Below are 17,241 nucleotides of genomic sequence, written 5' to 3' on the forward strand. Positions count from 1 at the left end.
AACTTGGATTCTTTTCTTCCAAAAGCAACTCTCTGTCTGAGCTTGCAGCCCAGTTCAGAATGCATTTTTAATCTTTCAGAAAGGTTTTCTTTAAAAAAAATTCTGGATATTGAGGAACATGATGGCTTGGTTCTAGTGTGCAATCATAATTCCTTGGCAACTTCTAGGAATTCTGCTTGGCGTATGTAAGGTTTCATAAGTGTTCGTAGGACTGTAGGTGGTATTGAATAAATTGTTGTGTTTGAAGTAATGTAGGCAAATGTTAATGAAAAATGCTTCCGAAATGGCATAAACTGAATGTCTTTATAGTATGTATGTATCCTCAGTTCAATATTTTACATAAAGGTGAAAGTGGAAAAATCACATGAAAACTTCACTTCTTCTTATCCCTTCAGTTTTACTCTTTCCTCAGACCGTTAAATAGAGAAAAAAGAGCCGTCTAAGGTCCTACAGGTGTCACCATCTACAGGACAAATGTGTGTGTCATTCCTATCACTGTTCACTGCAGCTCAGAGCCTAGTTGCACCAGTATCATGGACCGGACATTCAGTTACATTCACTTTTACTATGTGCACATACATACATTTTAGAACTGTAATGCATCTTGATTAAATTGTATCTCAGTCACTGCCTCTCCTGCAACAGGGTATCTGAAAATGATTGTTTGAAATTGAAGAAGATCATTAGCAAATCAGAAAATGTTGGAGAGTTGGATTTGTGTAAAAAAATTGACATAATTAAGGTTCATGCTTGGACCCCCAAGCTGACTTGTAATCTTCAACCAATTGATGATTCAGTTCATAAAATGCTGCTAATTTGTCTAAACTTTACTCAATGAATTTAGGAGATTGTTGCAAAGAATATTATTATTTTATTATTTGGGCAGAGTAACATACTGCAAGACACAGTTATAAGCAGAAAAGAGGGATCAAAATGCTGTAGTTACATACAGATGGCAGACAGAGTCTGCGAACTTTCTGTGGCTAGTGCCATACAGTCGTTAATGATGAGATATTTTGATTTTAAAAAAGAACAGTCTGCAGGCTACATTGACTCAAAAGACACACAGGTAACCTACTGCAGCAGCCCAATATATCTGTGGCTGTTGTAGTTGCATATTATGTAATTTTTCTAGCATAAAAAAATTTTGGAACCTGAATATGGAGCCATGTTTTGCATGGATAAAGCTTTGCTGGTAGTCATTGAAGCATGACAATAAAGCTACCTTAGATCACTCAAAAGACTTGCAGAGATTTTCACAGTTTTAAAATAGCTGTTATTTGGGTGTCCAGGTTTGTTTACTTAATAATTGCGAAGAAAAAAAGTCAGGCTTTAAGATTGATCTCTTAGCTGGAATTTTTTGTTTTGCTAGTTGCATTGTTGAAAGTTTGAGCTATTTGAGGCACCTTAAATTGTGTAATTTATTGAAACAAGAAATATCAGTATCACAAGGATAAACTGAACAAAACTCTGCAATATTAAGTAAAGTAGCATGTGTGATGGTTTGATTTTACACCTGTTTATGAAGTGGAGTATGCAGGCTCTTTTATCAGAAGAAGTAGGTGTGAAAGAACTTAATTTTGAGAAATTTTTTTCAAATGAAATTTGTTAATTTGAAGTTACTCAGGTTAGACTTTTTTTCTTTCTTAAAAATATTTTAAAATATCTTGCTTCTTGGAATTAACTGTCATTTTATCTCTCATACACATAAAAAGATTTCAGTTTCTGAACTTCAAGCATGATAGTGCTATTGTGAAAATTGACACAGGCAGAAGAAAATTTGAAGGGTTACCACTGTGACCGTACTACCTGCGTACCACCTTGAGAATAATGTGCATTGTTGTCTTATATGTTAATTTTTGCGTACTGCCCACAGGACACGTGCCAGCATGGATGGTTCAGGGTACGGCGGTGGTCGATCGAAACACCGTAACTCTGACTATGATGGTGAGGCGTGGCAGGAGGATTGGGGGGATGGGGATGGTTCTGATCATGAGGACTACAAACGTCAGGAAGAGCGTGACTGGGATCGCAGACGATCACGATATGCCGATGAGAATGGATACAAGAGTGGGGGAAAGCATCGAGGCAGCCCACCTGACTACAAGTCATCTCGCCGTGGTGGTGATTGGGATCGCCACTATTATGGTGGTGGAGGAGGAGGTTATGATCGGGATGATCCACCACCTCCTCGTCGTGATTACCGAGATCGACGTTCATCTGGTGACCGTGACCGACGCAGTCGGTATGACCGCAGAGGGGTAGATTTTGATGAAGAAGGACGTTATCGACGTGATCATAGCCCAGAAAGCCTGGATTCATTTGATGATTACTATAGTGGGCGTGGTGGAGGTGGAAGCAGTGATGGATATGGAAGGTAAATGTTTATCATAATGTTTTAGTGTTTCTGTATGTGTTTGCAGTTTTTAGATCCAATCGTTAACATGTAGTATCCATATGATAGTTACTGAATTTGTTGTTGTGTTAATTTTTCTTTCATCATAATGGATAAGACTGCATCATCTATACGGTGACAAGGATAGGTGAATTGATAAATGCAATTCAAAATATGGCAGAACTACATATCTGCACAACAGGTTTTATTTTAAGGGCTTAAGTAGATATTTTGAATTGCTAGAACAATCATTACTTTCTAACGTGTTTGAAATTTACAAACAATGTTTGTATGTAATTCCTTTTGATCATATGAAAACTATAGAGAAAATAACAATGAATGGAAAACTCACAGAAACAACCAGTGAATTGCCCAGTGTCTGCTGATCTCAAATTCTAGACAAAAACAAGACTGATTTCTGTTTGTAGGGACATAAGAATACATCAGTGGAATATTCTGAACCTAGAAAAATATACTAAGATAAGAGGTCATGGATTAATTTATGTTCAAATAGAGTCGGTGACAGTTGGGCGACAAATAATCAGCAAGGACATCCTTTGATATTCCTACTATTTGTAGACTAATGTTAAAGGGACGATGGTCCTCAGCATGGTCACATTTCAAAATGAATGAAGAGCATTAATTTAGTTACAACTTACGTTATACAATTTGTTTATGGTAAGTTATTCAATTAATTTCCATTAATCATTCCAAGGCGTCCTATTTGCTCTGCTTGCTGGCTTCTGGACAAATGTGGCTAGGCTCCCAACTGCCCCTGCTTGGTGGGAGGTGTAATCCCCTAACATTTTAATTTGTACTTGTAGATTTTTCATAGCCAGAATCCAAAAGTTTCATCTTGCTTCTTCCTACCATTTTGTAAACATAACTTTCTTACCAGTTTTTACAGTGACTTGAGACAGCCTCCTTATCCGATGTGGAAGGTATGCCTCCAGCCCCATGACAACTTCAGTGGGCCACTGGCTGTTTTTGTCCTGTATATATTCCCCCATTCTATAATATTTTACTCATCTTTTATAACTGGTTTCATTCTTCCCTTCTTCACACTCTCAGTCGAACATACTAAAGTTGAAATAGCTGCCAGTCTCGTCTATCTTAATAGAATTTTGTGGGTCAGATACTCCGATTTGTTCTATAAGACTTGATGATTATAGTATCTCTCTTCCATAGCCATGCCCTTCTGTTGTACCAGTTCCATGTTTCATTTTTACTTTTATTATAATGGTAGCACATTTTTACTATGTGACATAAAAGCTTTGTGAAGCTTTCAAACTTCTCTCTCTTATCATTTAAAATTGTATAAGATTTGTGTCGAAAATACAATATTCTGTTTAAGATAAGACAAAAATAGATTATTTCTGTTCATTTTCCTTTGAATGGAGAATGGTTGATGCTTCAGTTGTAGTGAAATACAAGACTTTGTTGATTAGAAGCAGACTGCCTTAGCAACTTACATGCCAAATTTTCTTAATAAGATAAGCAGTCTTAATAGTATTTTACTGTTTTTGTGTAAAGAAGATTACACAACCATTAGTCATGGTTGTTGCTACATTTGCAATAAAGTGGAGGTAGAGCAGAACATAGATGATGGGTAATACACACACACACACACACACACACACACACACACACACACACACACACACACACACGTATTGTGGTCTTCAGCTGTATTCGTGAAGTCCCAGTAAAGAAGTTCTTTGGCTCATCTATTACATTTTCTCTCCACCTACATGTAATTTTCGTTTACAGCCATAATAAATTGTGCCTTCCTCTTCATTCAAAATTTTTGTATGAAGGAATTCCATGATCCATTTGATTGTTTTCCTGTCTCTTCTGGTAATTCCCAATATGCATCTCTCCATTGCTTGCTGAGTAACCTTCAGTTACTGAATTATTTTTGCATTAAAATTCATCTCTCACAGTCGTACGTTAAAACTGGTAATACACTTTTATTGTGGAGTCCTTATAGACAAACTTGAGCTTAATTTTGAAAACCTATTGAATAGCTTAAAAGTATACCATGCCATTTTTACTCTTCTGTTTATTTCTTTTACTGTCCATCAGGTTGTTCTTAATTGCCCTGAATACAAAAACTTATCAACTGGTTCCTTTTTAGTTTGTTCTATTGTCTTTTTCATGCACTCATTATACTTTGCGGTTTTCTTGTGTTCAGGCTTACTTTCTCTTGCTATTAACTTAGTCCCTTCATCGTTGAAGTTTATTTTCACTAGGGACAAACAATACATGTCATCAGCAAAACAATGGTGATTCATACACATTTCATTAACAATACACTTCTTCTCTGCTTTACCAGCTTAACAATTTGTATGCTTCCTCTGGTACTTCTGAAAATAGTTTCCGATATTGTCATAGATTTTAGTTCACATGTACAAATGTTTTGTTAACATACATAAGTCCACACATTGATATAAATAGTTAAGGTCAAACGTATGGTTCCTGAAGAAGGGCAGCAGCTTTTTCAGTAGTTGCAGGGGCAACAGTCTGGATGGTTGACTGATCTGGCCTTGTAACATTAACCAAAGCGGCCTTGCTGTGCTGGTGCTGCGAACGGCTGAAAGCAAGGGGAAACTACGGCCGTAATTTTTCCAGAGGGCATGCAGCTTTACTGTATGGATAAATGATGATGGCGTCCTCTTGGGTAAAATATTCTGGAGGTAAAATAGTCCCCCATTTGGATCTCCGGGCGGGGACTACTCAGGAGGACGTCGTTATCAGGAGAAAGAAAACTGGTGTTCTACGGATCGGAGCGTGGAATGTCAGATCCCTTAATCGGGCAGGTAGATTAAAAAATTTAAAAAGGGAAATGGATAGGTTAAAGTTAGATATAGTGGGAATTGGCAAAGTTCGGTGGCAGGAGGAACAAGACTTATCTTAGAAGCTAGATTAAGAAAAGGCAAACCTATGTTTCTAGCATTTGTAGACTTGGAGAAAGGTTTTGACAATGTTGACTGGAATAATCTCTTTCAAATTCTAAAGGTGGCAGGGGTAAAATACAGGGAGCGAAAGGCTATGTACAGTTTGTACAGAAACCAGATGGCAGTTATGAGAGTCAAGGGACATGAAAGGGAAGCAGTGGTTGGGAAGGGAGTAAGACAGGGTTGGAGCCTCTCCCCGATTTTATTCAATCTGTATATTGAGCAAGCAGTAAAGGAAACGAAAGAAAAATTCGGAGTAGGTATTAAAATCCATGGAGAAGAAATAAAAACTTTGAGGTTCGCAGATGACATTGTAGTTCTGTCAGAGACAGCAAAGGACTTGGAAGAGCAGTTGAATGGAATGGACAGTGTCTTGAAAGGAGGATATAAGATGAACATCAACAAAAGCAAAACGAGGATAATGGAATGTAGTCGAATTAAGTCGGGTGATGCTGAGGGGAATTAGAGTAGGAAATGAGACACTTAAAGTAGTAAAGTAGTTTTGCTATTTGGGGAGCAAAATAACTGATAATGGTCGAAGTAGAGAGGATATAAAATGTAGACTGGCAATGGCAAGGAAAGCGTTTCTGAAGATGAGAAATTTGTTAACATCGAGTATAGATTTAAGTGTCAGGAAGTCATTTCTGAAAGTATTTGTATGGAGTGTAGCCATGTATGGAAGTGAAACATGGACGATAAATAGTTTGGACAAGAAGAGAATAGAAGCCTTTGAAATGTGGTGCTACAGAAGAATGCTGAAGATTAGATGGGTAGATCACGTAACTAATGAGGAAGTATTGAATAGGATTAGAGAGAAGAGGAGTTTGTGGCACAACTTGACAAGAAGAAGGGATCGGTTGGTAGGACATGTTCTGAGGCATCAAGGGATCACCAATTTAGTATTGGAGGGCAGCGTGGAGGGTAAAAATCGTAGAGGGAGACCAAGAGATGAATACACTAAACAGATTCAGAAGGATGTAGGCTGCAGTACGTATTGGGAGATGGAGAAGCTTGTATAGGATAGAGTAGCATGGAGAGCTGCATCAAACCAGTCTCAGGACTGAAGACCACAACAACAACTACAGTAAAGGTCAGAAATTATCATTTTTTGGTCGCAGTTTTTGTGTTGAAAGACAAAACTTACACTGTATACACTGTTTTACAAAGGGATATTACAACTTGAAATCTTACACTGAAAATCAGCTTTTCTCTATTAATAAATGCTTAAGTTTATTGTTTGAAGTGTGTAAATTAGCAGTCTTGAGGTCAGATGGAAGTCTTATAAAAGATGGGTCTTATTGTATGTGGACTACAGTCTGCAGCCTTCTTTTTACTTGTGATCCTGTGAAACGTTTTCCTTCCCGTTGTATTATACCTATGTACATTACTGTTTGCTACATTATATTGTGAATTTTGTTTCACACTCATTATCGCCTGCAGGATGTACATAGAGTGGATGGTTAATATTTTATATTTTCTGAAGATTTCTCTAAAAGGCCCTCTCCTGTTTACCTTAGTTACCACTCTTACTGCCCCCCCCCTCCCCCCCTTCTCAGGAGCCTGGCTGTATAAACAGCTGGTGCCCCACCCCATAGCTCAATAATGTACTGAAGATGCGGAGATATCACTTCGGAGTATATTTGTCTCAGGCTATCATGGTCCATGAAGTTTCAGTAGATATGCGTTGGTAATGATTTTCTTACAAGTATGGTCTATGTGTTTTTTCCATGACAGGTGTCCATCAAAATTTGTGTTTGTGTAGCAAAGGGCCAATGGGGGTATAAATAGAGTTCTATTTATGTTCTGATTGTAACTAAGCATAAATTGCATTGTCACTGTATTATATTTATTTACAAGTAGCTTATTTGCAGAAAGATAACTAGAAAGAAAATTATAATTCATTTCACTACTGCTTGTAGTATCTTGCTTATATTGGCCTAGCCGAAAAAAGATGTGTCATCATCCTACCTTACAACATTGCAGTTTTGGGGTTCAATTGAATTGTTAACGTTCACATAAAACAGAAAAGGCCCAAATATACTTGCTTGGGACACAGCACATTGAAGTATCTTGTGGGTTGATTTGGTTGTTGTCAACTGTTTATTCTTTTATAAGTTAGCTTGACACGCTGTTTCCTGTCTGTCAAATAGAAGGTAAGTAGTTCGAAATGCTGTCCCTCTCATCCCGTATTATGCTTCTAATTTATGCAATAGAATTCTGTGATTCACAGGATCAGAAGCTTTACTCATGTGCAGGAAGGTGCCTGTTACTTTTTCTTTCATCTAGCTTGTTTACTAGTTACTGTATAAGAATTCCTACTGCTGTTACAGTAGATCTTCCTTTTCTAAAACTATGTTGTAGATTGTTAAATAGATTGTGTTTGGTGAAATATTCCTCAGAATGATTTAATATTACCTTCTCTAATTATTTCCCAAGCTCTGAAGTTAATGATCTTGGCTTATAGTCTGTACCAGTTTTTATTCCCTTCTTATACACCGGTAGTAGTTCAGTGATTTCCAAAAGATCAGGGAATTCTCCATAGCAGAGGGAGATATTAATTAGATGTGTCAGAGGCTTTAATAATTCTCCTCTACATTCCTTTAGCAGTGCAGGTGAAATGTCATCCTAGCCTAAAGACATTTTAACTAGAAGTTTTGAAATGATTGCTGGAATGTCCCTCTCAGTAATGCCGTGGATGAGAAGAGATTGGCTAGTCTTTGTAACATTTAAGTTGGGCACCCAGTCATGTTCTTTACGCCAGTTGTATTAAACATCTGTGAATTTCTCACACTTTTCTTTTGGATCATTTGTTATACCATCATTTTCTTTTAACATTATGCTGATACGTTCGTGAGATTGCTGTTTCCCACATTCTTTATGCAGTATTTTCCATGCTCATTAACTAACACAGGTTGAATTGCTTATTCGATAGGCACATTTATGACCTTTAAGGTTAGTCAAGGAATGTCTCTTTTTGTCCTGAGCAGTTTTTATTTTGTTAGTATTGTAATTTAGTATCTCTTGAGGTTAGTCAAGGAATGTCTCTTTTTGTCCTGAGCGGTTTTTATTTTGTTAGTTAGTATTGTAATTTAGTATCTCTTGAGAGTATATAACAGGCTTTCATATTCTCTCTCAGTTTAACGATTTCTCAGCTTTGTGTTAATAGATTTGTTTACTTGTTTTACTAAACGGCATGTTTCATTTAAATTTTTATTGAATAGTTAATAGAAATTTTCCAGTTGTCATTCACATTTGTTGCATTGTAAACTGGGTTCCATTTTTCGTTGTCTAATGCCCTCTTCAGTTTTTTATAATTACATTTTCTTTCATACATAAACATAATGTGCTACCTGACCCCTCTTTTTAGTTCAAAATTTCTCACTGTGAGGATCTAGTCCAATAAAATTTACACTAACGATATATATGTTTTTTAGTATGCCAGCGTATGTTGAATCAAAGCCATGTTTCTCAAGTTCTGTTTGTACGTATTTTGTTGAAACTGAATGAAAAGCTTTCTCAGAAAGTATGTACCGTAGTCAGATTGGCTATACACATTCATTATTTTGTTGTTTGATTTCATTCACATCTTGAAAATAGTCCACTGTGACCTATCCACTTCTAAAATCATAGATAACTCATTCCTTTGCCTCTTTTGCATCTAATTTTTTCTGTGTGTGATGTGATAATTTTAGAGTGTACCAGTTGACTTTTAATGAGTATCAGTTGCTTTGTGGTATATATTGTCCCCAATTTATTTCTGTTGAGTTCAGTTCATCTCTTTTATGTGTAGATTTGTCTACCAAAATACTCTAGTTGTAAGGGAGGATCAAAAAGTTCTGTTTGAGAGCATTGCTGCAATGTTCTGCGATTCCGATCCAACTATACATTTAGGCAAGGGATTGGTGTGAGATTTGTGTGTTTCCGACAGGTGCGTGCAGTAAATTTGGAGAGGGGGGCCTATGGCAACATGATTACCAAATGTGTCCAAACAAGACCAATGTGATGATGTGATGTGATGTGATGTTCTGTTCTTGGCTATCAAAGGACAAACACTGGTAGACATCCATCTGAGAATAAAGAATGTGTATGGGTAGCATAACTGTAGAAAACCTCCATAGTGGAATGGTGTGCCAAGAGGTGCTACTTCATTATCCTCTGCGTACACCCCCGTGGTGTGTGCCCCGCCCTTGCCTTCGGCTCGACTTGGCACAGGGCCCGAAGGACTCAGTCCCTCCGGAGGCCTTCTGCCGCCGCTTTTATTCCATCCTCGCCACGTATCAGGGCTCTGGCGTTGTTTACACTGACGGTTTGATGGCTGCTGGTCGTGTTGGTTATGCTCTAATTCTAGGAGACCATTAACGAGCTGTCGACCAGTGCTTCCCTCGCTCTCGTCTGGTGATGGCTGTCCAGAAGTCCCTGCATACTCTTGCCCGTTGCGGCCGATCTGTGGTCTTTATGTGGACCCCTGGCCATGTTGGGATACCTGGCAATGAAAATGTTGACCGCCTGGCGAAAGAGGCCACCAGTAAACCATCTCTGGAGATTGGCCTCCCAGCGACTGATTTGCGGGCAATCTTACGCCGCAAAATTAGAATTTAGGGGACACAGAATGGCGCAACCTGCCCGTGCCAAACAAACTGCGTCCTATCAAGGAGACGACTGGGTGGCGGTCATCCATGCGGGTCTCTCGCAAGGAATCTGTTGTCCTCTGCCGGCTGCGCATTGGGCCCACTTGGCTGACGCACAGCCACTTATTGCGCCATGAGGACCCCCCTCTATGTCACTGTGACCCACATTTTGTTGGAGTGTCGCCTTGTAGCTGTGGTGAGGCAGACGTTAGCGCTGCCTGATACACTCCCTGCCCTTTTAACAGATGACTCTGCCATGGCGGACTTAGTTTTGCGTTTTATTTGGGCAGGGGGCTTTTATCACATGATCTAAGTGTTTGTCTATATTTTGTGTCGAGTCTGGCCTTTGGCCTACGGTTTTAGTCTGAATTTTTAATGTGTTCTCAGTGGTTGGCTTTTCCTTTTTTGTCTCTATGGTCAGCCAACCACTGTCACACTGTGAGATTTTAATTTGTTTTGTCTTTTCTTTGTCTGAGAGTTTCTTGTCCTGTGTCGTCTGTTGTGTCCATTATCCATTTTTTACTCTGTGTGGGTGTTTTTACGTTTTGGAACAAGGGACCGATGACCGTTGCAGTCTGGTCCCTTTAATCCCACAAACCAAACCAAACCACCTTCATTATAACACTTGTTACCATATCATAGGCATCTGCCTGTAGTCCTAATCTTTCTCCTTGTGACTGCCCAAAGTATATGTTAAAATAAATTCCTCAGTAACATAACACAGAATTGAAATTATCAGAATACATTTTTTTATTTCTCATGTGGATTTAAGTAATGCCGATCAACATTTTTGGAACTGTTGATATATGATATCATGCCCCCCCCCCCCCCCCCCCCCAAAAAAAAAAAAGCTAACCTTAAGGTTGCACCTTGAAATGAAACTCAGCTCAGAGCTTTTGGGGCATGGCTTCCACAGAGTAAATCTCTTGTGGGCGTCCTGAAGGCTCTTATGCTTCAATCTGAGGATGTTCTATCAACCTGTACACAATTTTCATGTTCCACTGCTTACATCAAAAGAAAAATGAACGAAGTTGCTGAAACTTAGCTATCAAGTCTATGTCTATGTATGTCTCCATAAGGCATTATTGTGTCATTAATCTACATTCAGTATTATTGTTTTGATAGTGTTTTAGTCTATTTTTTTTTCTGCCATTGGTTATTCTGTCCACCGTTTGGATGAGTTCGCAAATTTCTCATCAGAGTGCACTACAGTATGGTAAAATAAGTATCACCACCGAGTAAGAGTTTCACAAATGATTGGAGGAAAAATATACCCTGTGTGCAAAATATGTCCCGTTATTTTCGTTTCCTGGCTTGCTGACTGCTGGTGATGTGCTCTATTAGCAAGTTTCTTTTTGTGAGTATATTACGCATGAGTTTAGTGAGTTTTGCTCTCTTGCAGATAACAGCAGTATACCATAAGTTTGAAAACAACACAATATGAGGTCAGCGTGCAATTTATAAGGTAATATTTTGGAACATGCGGTTAGGATGAACATGAACTTAGTGCATCCAGACCCAGTGTAAACATAATTTTTTTCCCTTTTTTTTTTTTTTTTTTTTTTTTTTTTTTTTTTTTTTTTTTTTTTTTTTTTTTTTATAAAAAAAGGCCCAGAGTAAATCCAAGCAAAGGTATACACACAATTTTTACAGAATAATGAACAATGGTGAGTAGGAATTGTTGTTTAAATTGGCATGGTGGTTGCTTGGGTCACTCACGTCAGCCAGTCACAGCATAAGATCCATGACATCATGGAAACATCACTTTCATCACATGACCTCGTAAACACCGCAGTGATCAGATCGTTCAGGTCAGCCAGTCACAGCACATGATCCATATCATCATGGAAGCATCACTTCGTCACATGAGCTCATAAAAGCTGCAGTTAGAGCACACAAAACATTGCTTAATAAAGTTTAGAAACGAAAATACCAAAAACATTTGGCATGTAGCAAAGCTAACACACACTGCACTAAAGATCTCTCCAAAACATATCTCTAATACAATTTGTAGTGGTAAACTGTCAGGAAATACAATGTTGGGGGATAAATAAGCTGCCTCTAGATTTTATATAGGAGTTAGCTTTTGATGTTATTTAGGAGTTAGCTTTTGATGTTATTTAGGAGTTTGTTGTTAAATGGAAAGAAGATAAAGTGCATAAATATTTTACTAGAGTGTGATATTACTGTCCCATCCCCCTCCCCTTGTGAAAAATCTTGGTTGTGACAGATTGATCTGTAGCGTAGCCAAAGTTCTAGGTTAGTTCCAATCCTTAAATGTCCCAGTCTTCCCCAGGATCAAAACCACGAGCCGTGCTTGACATTATGTTAAGCAAGTATAGTATTTAACATTCATATAAGAACCCTGGAGATACTAAAAGGTATCAGATAGATTATATAATGGTAAGACAGAGATTTAGGAACCAGGTTTTAAATTGTAAGACATTTCCAGGGGCAGATGTGGACTCGGACCACAATCTATTGGTTATGACCTGTAGATTAAAACTGAAGAAACTGCAAAAAGGTGGGAATTTAAGGAGATGGGACCTGGATAAACTGACTAAACCAGAGGTTGTACAGAGTTTGAGACACAGCATAAGGGAACAATTGACAGGAATGGGGGAAGAAATACAGTAGAAGAATGGGTAGCTTTGAGGGATGAAGTAGTGAAGGCAGCAGAGGATCAAGTAGGTAATAAGACGAGGGCTAGTAGAAATCCTTGGGTAACAGAAGAGGTACTGAATTTAATTGATGAAAGGAGAAAATATAAAAATGCAGTAAATGAAGCAGGCAAAAAGGAATACAAACGTCTCAAAAATGAGATCGACAGGAAGTGCAAAATGGCTAAGCAGGGATGGCTAGAGGACAAATGTAAGGATGTAGAGGCTTATCTCACTAGGGGTAAGATAGATACTGCCTACAGGAAAATTAAAGAGGCCTTTGGAGATAAGAGAACCACTTGTATGAACATCAAGAGTTCTAAGCAAAGAAGGGAAAGCAGAAAGGTGGAAGGAGTATATACAGGGTCTATACAAGGGCTATTTACTTGAGGACAATATTATGGAAATGGAAGAGGATGTAAATGAAGATGAAATGGGAGATACGATACTGCATGAAGAGTTTGACAGAGCACTGAAAGACCTGAGTCGAAACAAGGCCCCCGGAGTAGACAACATTCCATTGGAACTACTGACGGCCTTGGGAGAGGCAGTCCTGACAAAACTCTACCATCTGGTGAGCAAGATGTATGAAACAGGCGAAATACCCTCAGACTTCAAGAAGAATATAATAATTCCAATCCCAAAGAAAGCAGGTGTTGACAGATGCGAAAATTACCAAACTATTGGTTCAATAAGTCACAGCTGCAAAATACTAACGTGAATTCTTTACAGACGAATGGAAAAACTAGTATAAGCCGACCTCGGGGAAGATCAGTTTGGATTCCTTAGAAATGTTGGAACACGTGAATCAATACTGACCCTACGACTTATCTTAGAAGCTAGATTAAGGAAGGGCAAACCTACGTTTCTAGCATTTGTAGACTTAGAGAAAGCTTTTGACAATGTTGACTGGAATACTCTCTTTCAAATTCTAATGGTGGCAGGGATAAAATACAGGGAGCAAAAGGCTATTTACAATTTGTACAGAAACCAGATGGCAGTTATAAGAGTCGAGGGACATGAAAGGGAAGCAGTGGTTGGGAAGGGAGTAAGACAGGGTTGGAGCCTCTCCCCAATGTTATTCAATCTGTATATTGAGCAAGCAGTAAAGGAAACAAAAGAAAAGTTCGAAGTAGGTATTAAAATCCATGGAGATGAAATAAAAACTTTGAGGTTCGCCGATGACATTGTAACTCCGTCAGAGACAGCAAAGGACTTGGAACAGCAGTTGAATGGAATGGACAGTGTCTTGAAAGGAGGATATAAGATGAACATCAACAAAAACAAAACGAGGCTAATGGAATGTGGTCGAATTAAGTCGAGTGATGCTGAGGGGAATTAGATTAGGAAATGAGACACTTAAAGTGGTAAAGGAGTTTTGCTATTTGGGGAGCAAAATAACTGATAATGGTCGAAGTAGAGAGGATATAAAATGAAGACTGGCAATGGCAAGGAAAGCGTTTCTGAAGAAGAGAAATTTTTTAACATCGAGTATAGATTTAAGTGTCAGGAAGTCATTTCTGAAAGTATTTGTATGGAGTGTAGCCACGTATGGAAGTGAAACATGGACGATAAACAGTTTGGACAAGAAGAGAATAGAAGCTTTCGAAATGTGGTGCTACAGAAGAATGCTGAAGATTAGATGGGTAGATCACATAACTAATGAGGAAGTATTGGATAGGATTGGGGAGAAGAGAAGTTTGTGGCACAACTTGACCAGAAGAAGGGATCGGTTGGTAGGACATGTTTTGAAGCATCAAGGGATCACCAATTTAGTATTGGAGGGTAGCATGGAGGGTAAAAATCGTAGAGGGAGACCAAGAGATGAATACACTAAGCAGATTCAGAAGGATGTAGGTTGCAGTAGGTACTGGGAGATGAAGAAGCTTGCACAAGATAGAGAAGCATGGAGAGCTGCATCAAACCAGTCTCAGGACTGAAGACCACAACAACAACAACATTAGTGTGTCTTCCTGTGGTACCTGCATAGTTGAATATTATGTGTATTTTGTGTTGAGTAATTACAGCACATAACAAGTAAATCTGCCTGTTTGCAGGGGAGGTGGAAGCAGTCGTGATTCGGACGCATACCGAAACCAAGCTCCCAACAACACTGTGATGATTAAGGGCCTGGCATACCATATAACTGAAAATGATATCCGGAAGGACATCCTTCAGTGCAATTTAATGCCAAGGGACATCCGTCTCATCCGTAAGAAAGACACTGGTCAGTCGAGGGGATTTGCTTTTGTTGAATTTAATACAGTAGCTGAAGCAACCCAATGGATGCAACGAAAGGGTGGGACATTAGTTCTACAAGACCAGTATCGAGCAGAAATGTACTACAGTATCCCAAAGGACCCACCTGGTTTTGGAGACAGAGGTGCTGTGCAATTAAAGGACTGGCACTGTGTGAAATGTGGTGCAAATAATTTCAAAAGACGAGATGCGTGCTTCAAATGTGGCGCATCCCGCAAGGAGAGTGAAGAGGGAGGTGAAGGTAGTGATGAGGTGAGTACAAAAAATATTTGCAGTGATCTAGTGGCTATTTCAGCAATATTAGTGTAACAGGAGATGTTTTATGCTGTTGATTTTATTATTGTTGTTCACTGTTTTAGAACTTGTTTCACATATACATTTTAAGGTAAGATTGCTTGCTAGGCAATTTAATTCAGTGACATACTTGTAATTCAAAAGTTTGTGTGTGAATTCTTTGGTGTTCCAACTACATCTACATAAATACTGTGCAAGCCACCATGTTGTGCATGGTGGATGGTACCTTGTACCACCAGGAGCTAATTCCTTTCCTGGTTCACTCATAAATGGAGGGAGGGAAAAACGACTGTCTATATGCCTTTGTAGGATCTTAATTTCTCTTATCTGTATGGTCCTTAGGTGAATGTATCTTGTCAGTAGTAGAATCATCCACAGAAACTGCATATGCTGGTTCTCTAAATTTTCTCAACAGTGTTTCTTGAAAAGGAGTTCATCTTCACTCCAGGAATTACCATTTGAGCATCTCCATAATACTCGTGTATTGATCAAACCTACCAGCCTATCTTCAAATTGCTTTGATGCCCTCCTTTAATCCAATCTGATGAGGATCCCAATGGTGCACTATACAAGGTGTCCTTAACAGATGAACCATATTTTCCTAAAATTCTCCCAGTAAACCGAAGTCGACAATTCGCCTTCCCTACTACTGTCCTTACATGCTCGTTCCTTTTCATATTATTTTGCAGTGTTACATGTATTTAATCAATATGACTGTGTCGAACAACAAATAACTATTACTGAAGTCAGAAATCATAGAATTGGTTCAATACTCATCACACTAATTAGAAATTTTGTCTATTCATCTTGTTCATTCCTGCATTCACTCAATGACGACACCATTCGGTATACCACTGCATCAACAGATTTCTGTTCACCCTGTCCATCAGGTCATGTATGTGTATAGATAATAAAAGTCATCATATCACACACACTGATGAACATTTGCCATCAGGACAATGTACTGAGTTTCATTACTTCAGAAGTTTGGGCCACTCTCTTATCTGAGAACCTACTCCGTATGCCCGTACCTTTGTTATTAGTGTGCAGTGGGACACCGTGTCAAATGATTTCCGGAAATCTAGGAATATGGAACCTGCCTGTTACCCTTCACATGTGGTACACAAATATTGTGTGAGAGAAGGGCAAGCCAAGTTTCACATGAGCGATGCTTTCTAAATTTGTGCTAGTTTGTTGTCAGAAGTTTTTCCGTCTCAAAGAAATTTATTATATTCAAACTGAGAATATGTTCAAAAATTCTCCAGCAAAACAGCATTGGGGTTGTTGGTCTGTAATTTTGTGGGTCCATTCTTTTACTCTTGTTATAGACAAGAGTCACTTGTGTTTTTCCCAATTCTACGATTATCACTAGCACTCATCTTGAGCTTGTCAGCATTAAATATGTTGTTTAACTTATTCCTAAGACGTTAAATCTGTGTGCCCCAGATTGAGTTACCATGACCTTTTGTCTTTGGTGATCCGCTTCGCAGCTTTAGTCTTCCAGTTTCTTTTTCGAACAGCAAAAGTTCTCATAGATGCCTAGCAGTCACGCACACCTGGTAGAAAAAAATCTCTGCAAGTGCATGCAGCGTGGCATAGCTGCTAGCGTCATTGGCTAGTGGGCTGTAGGTTCAAACACGACCACCAAGGTATTTGTTATTTGGTACATATTATTTTTGGAAGGTTCTCTGAATTTCTTACATTTGTAATGTTTATATATTCTAGAATGTTCAGTGTTTATATAAAAAGCAGCGCACACTGTCCAGGAGTTCAGGCCTATCTGTTCTAGCGGTACATTGGTATTCATAAAACACATGCTTTTTGTGCTAAGTGTTGTATTCATCGACAACTCTAATTTCAGATTTAGATTTGATTCTGGTTTCGATGTGAAACTGTTTGGTGGAGATGTCAGTTACTTTCAAACCTCTACACCAGTGTGGCTCCAATTAGGCAGTGTGAAAGCCGTCGCCTACATGAGCAGGAACCAGATTACAAGCAGTACATTGTTCTTGTGACCTGCATATTCAGTAGATCAATGGATTCCAAAA

The 17,241-nt window shown here is 38.7% G+C and overlaps 1 protein-coding gene across 6 annotated transcripts in view; it reads left to right on the plus strand.

Annotated features, from left to right (window-relative positions):
• Positions 1-17,241, plus strand: part of LOC126418493 (RNA-binding protein 5-like) — a 122,102-nt gene that overhangs the window by 43,673 nt on the left and 61,188 nt on the right. For all 6 annotated transcript variants that reach the window (XM_050085271.1, XM_050085274.1, XM_050085273.1 and 3 more), the window contains 2 exons: positions 1,877-2,377; positions 14,698-15,151. In XM_050085271.1, coding sequence (XP_049941228.1) covers positions 1,877-2,377; positions 14,698-15,151 — 955 coding nt within the window. The remainder of the gene's footprint in view (positions 1-1,876; positions 2,378-14,697; positions 15,152-17,241) is intronic.

The sequence above is a fragment of the Schistocerca serialis genome, chromosome 9 (genome assembly GCF_023864345.2).
Source record: "Schistocerca serialis cubense isolate TAMUIC-IGC-003099 chromosome 9, iqSchSeri2.2, whole genome shotgun sequence".
NCBI lineage: Eukaryota > Metazoa > Arthropoda > Insecta > Orthoptera > Acrididae > Schistocerca > Schistocerca serialis.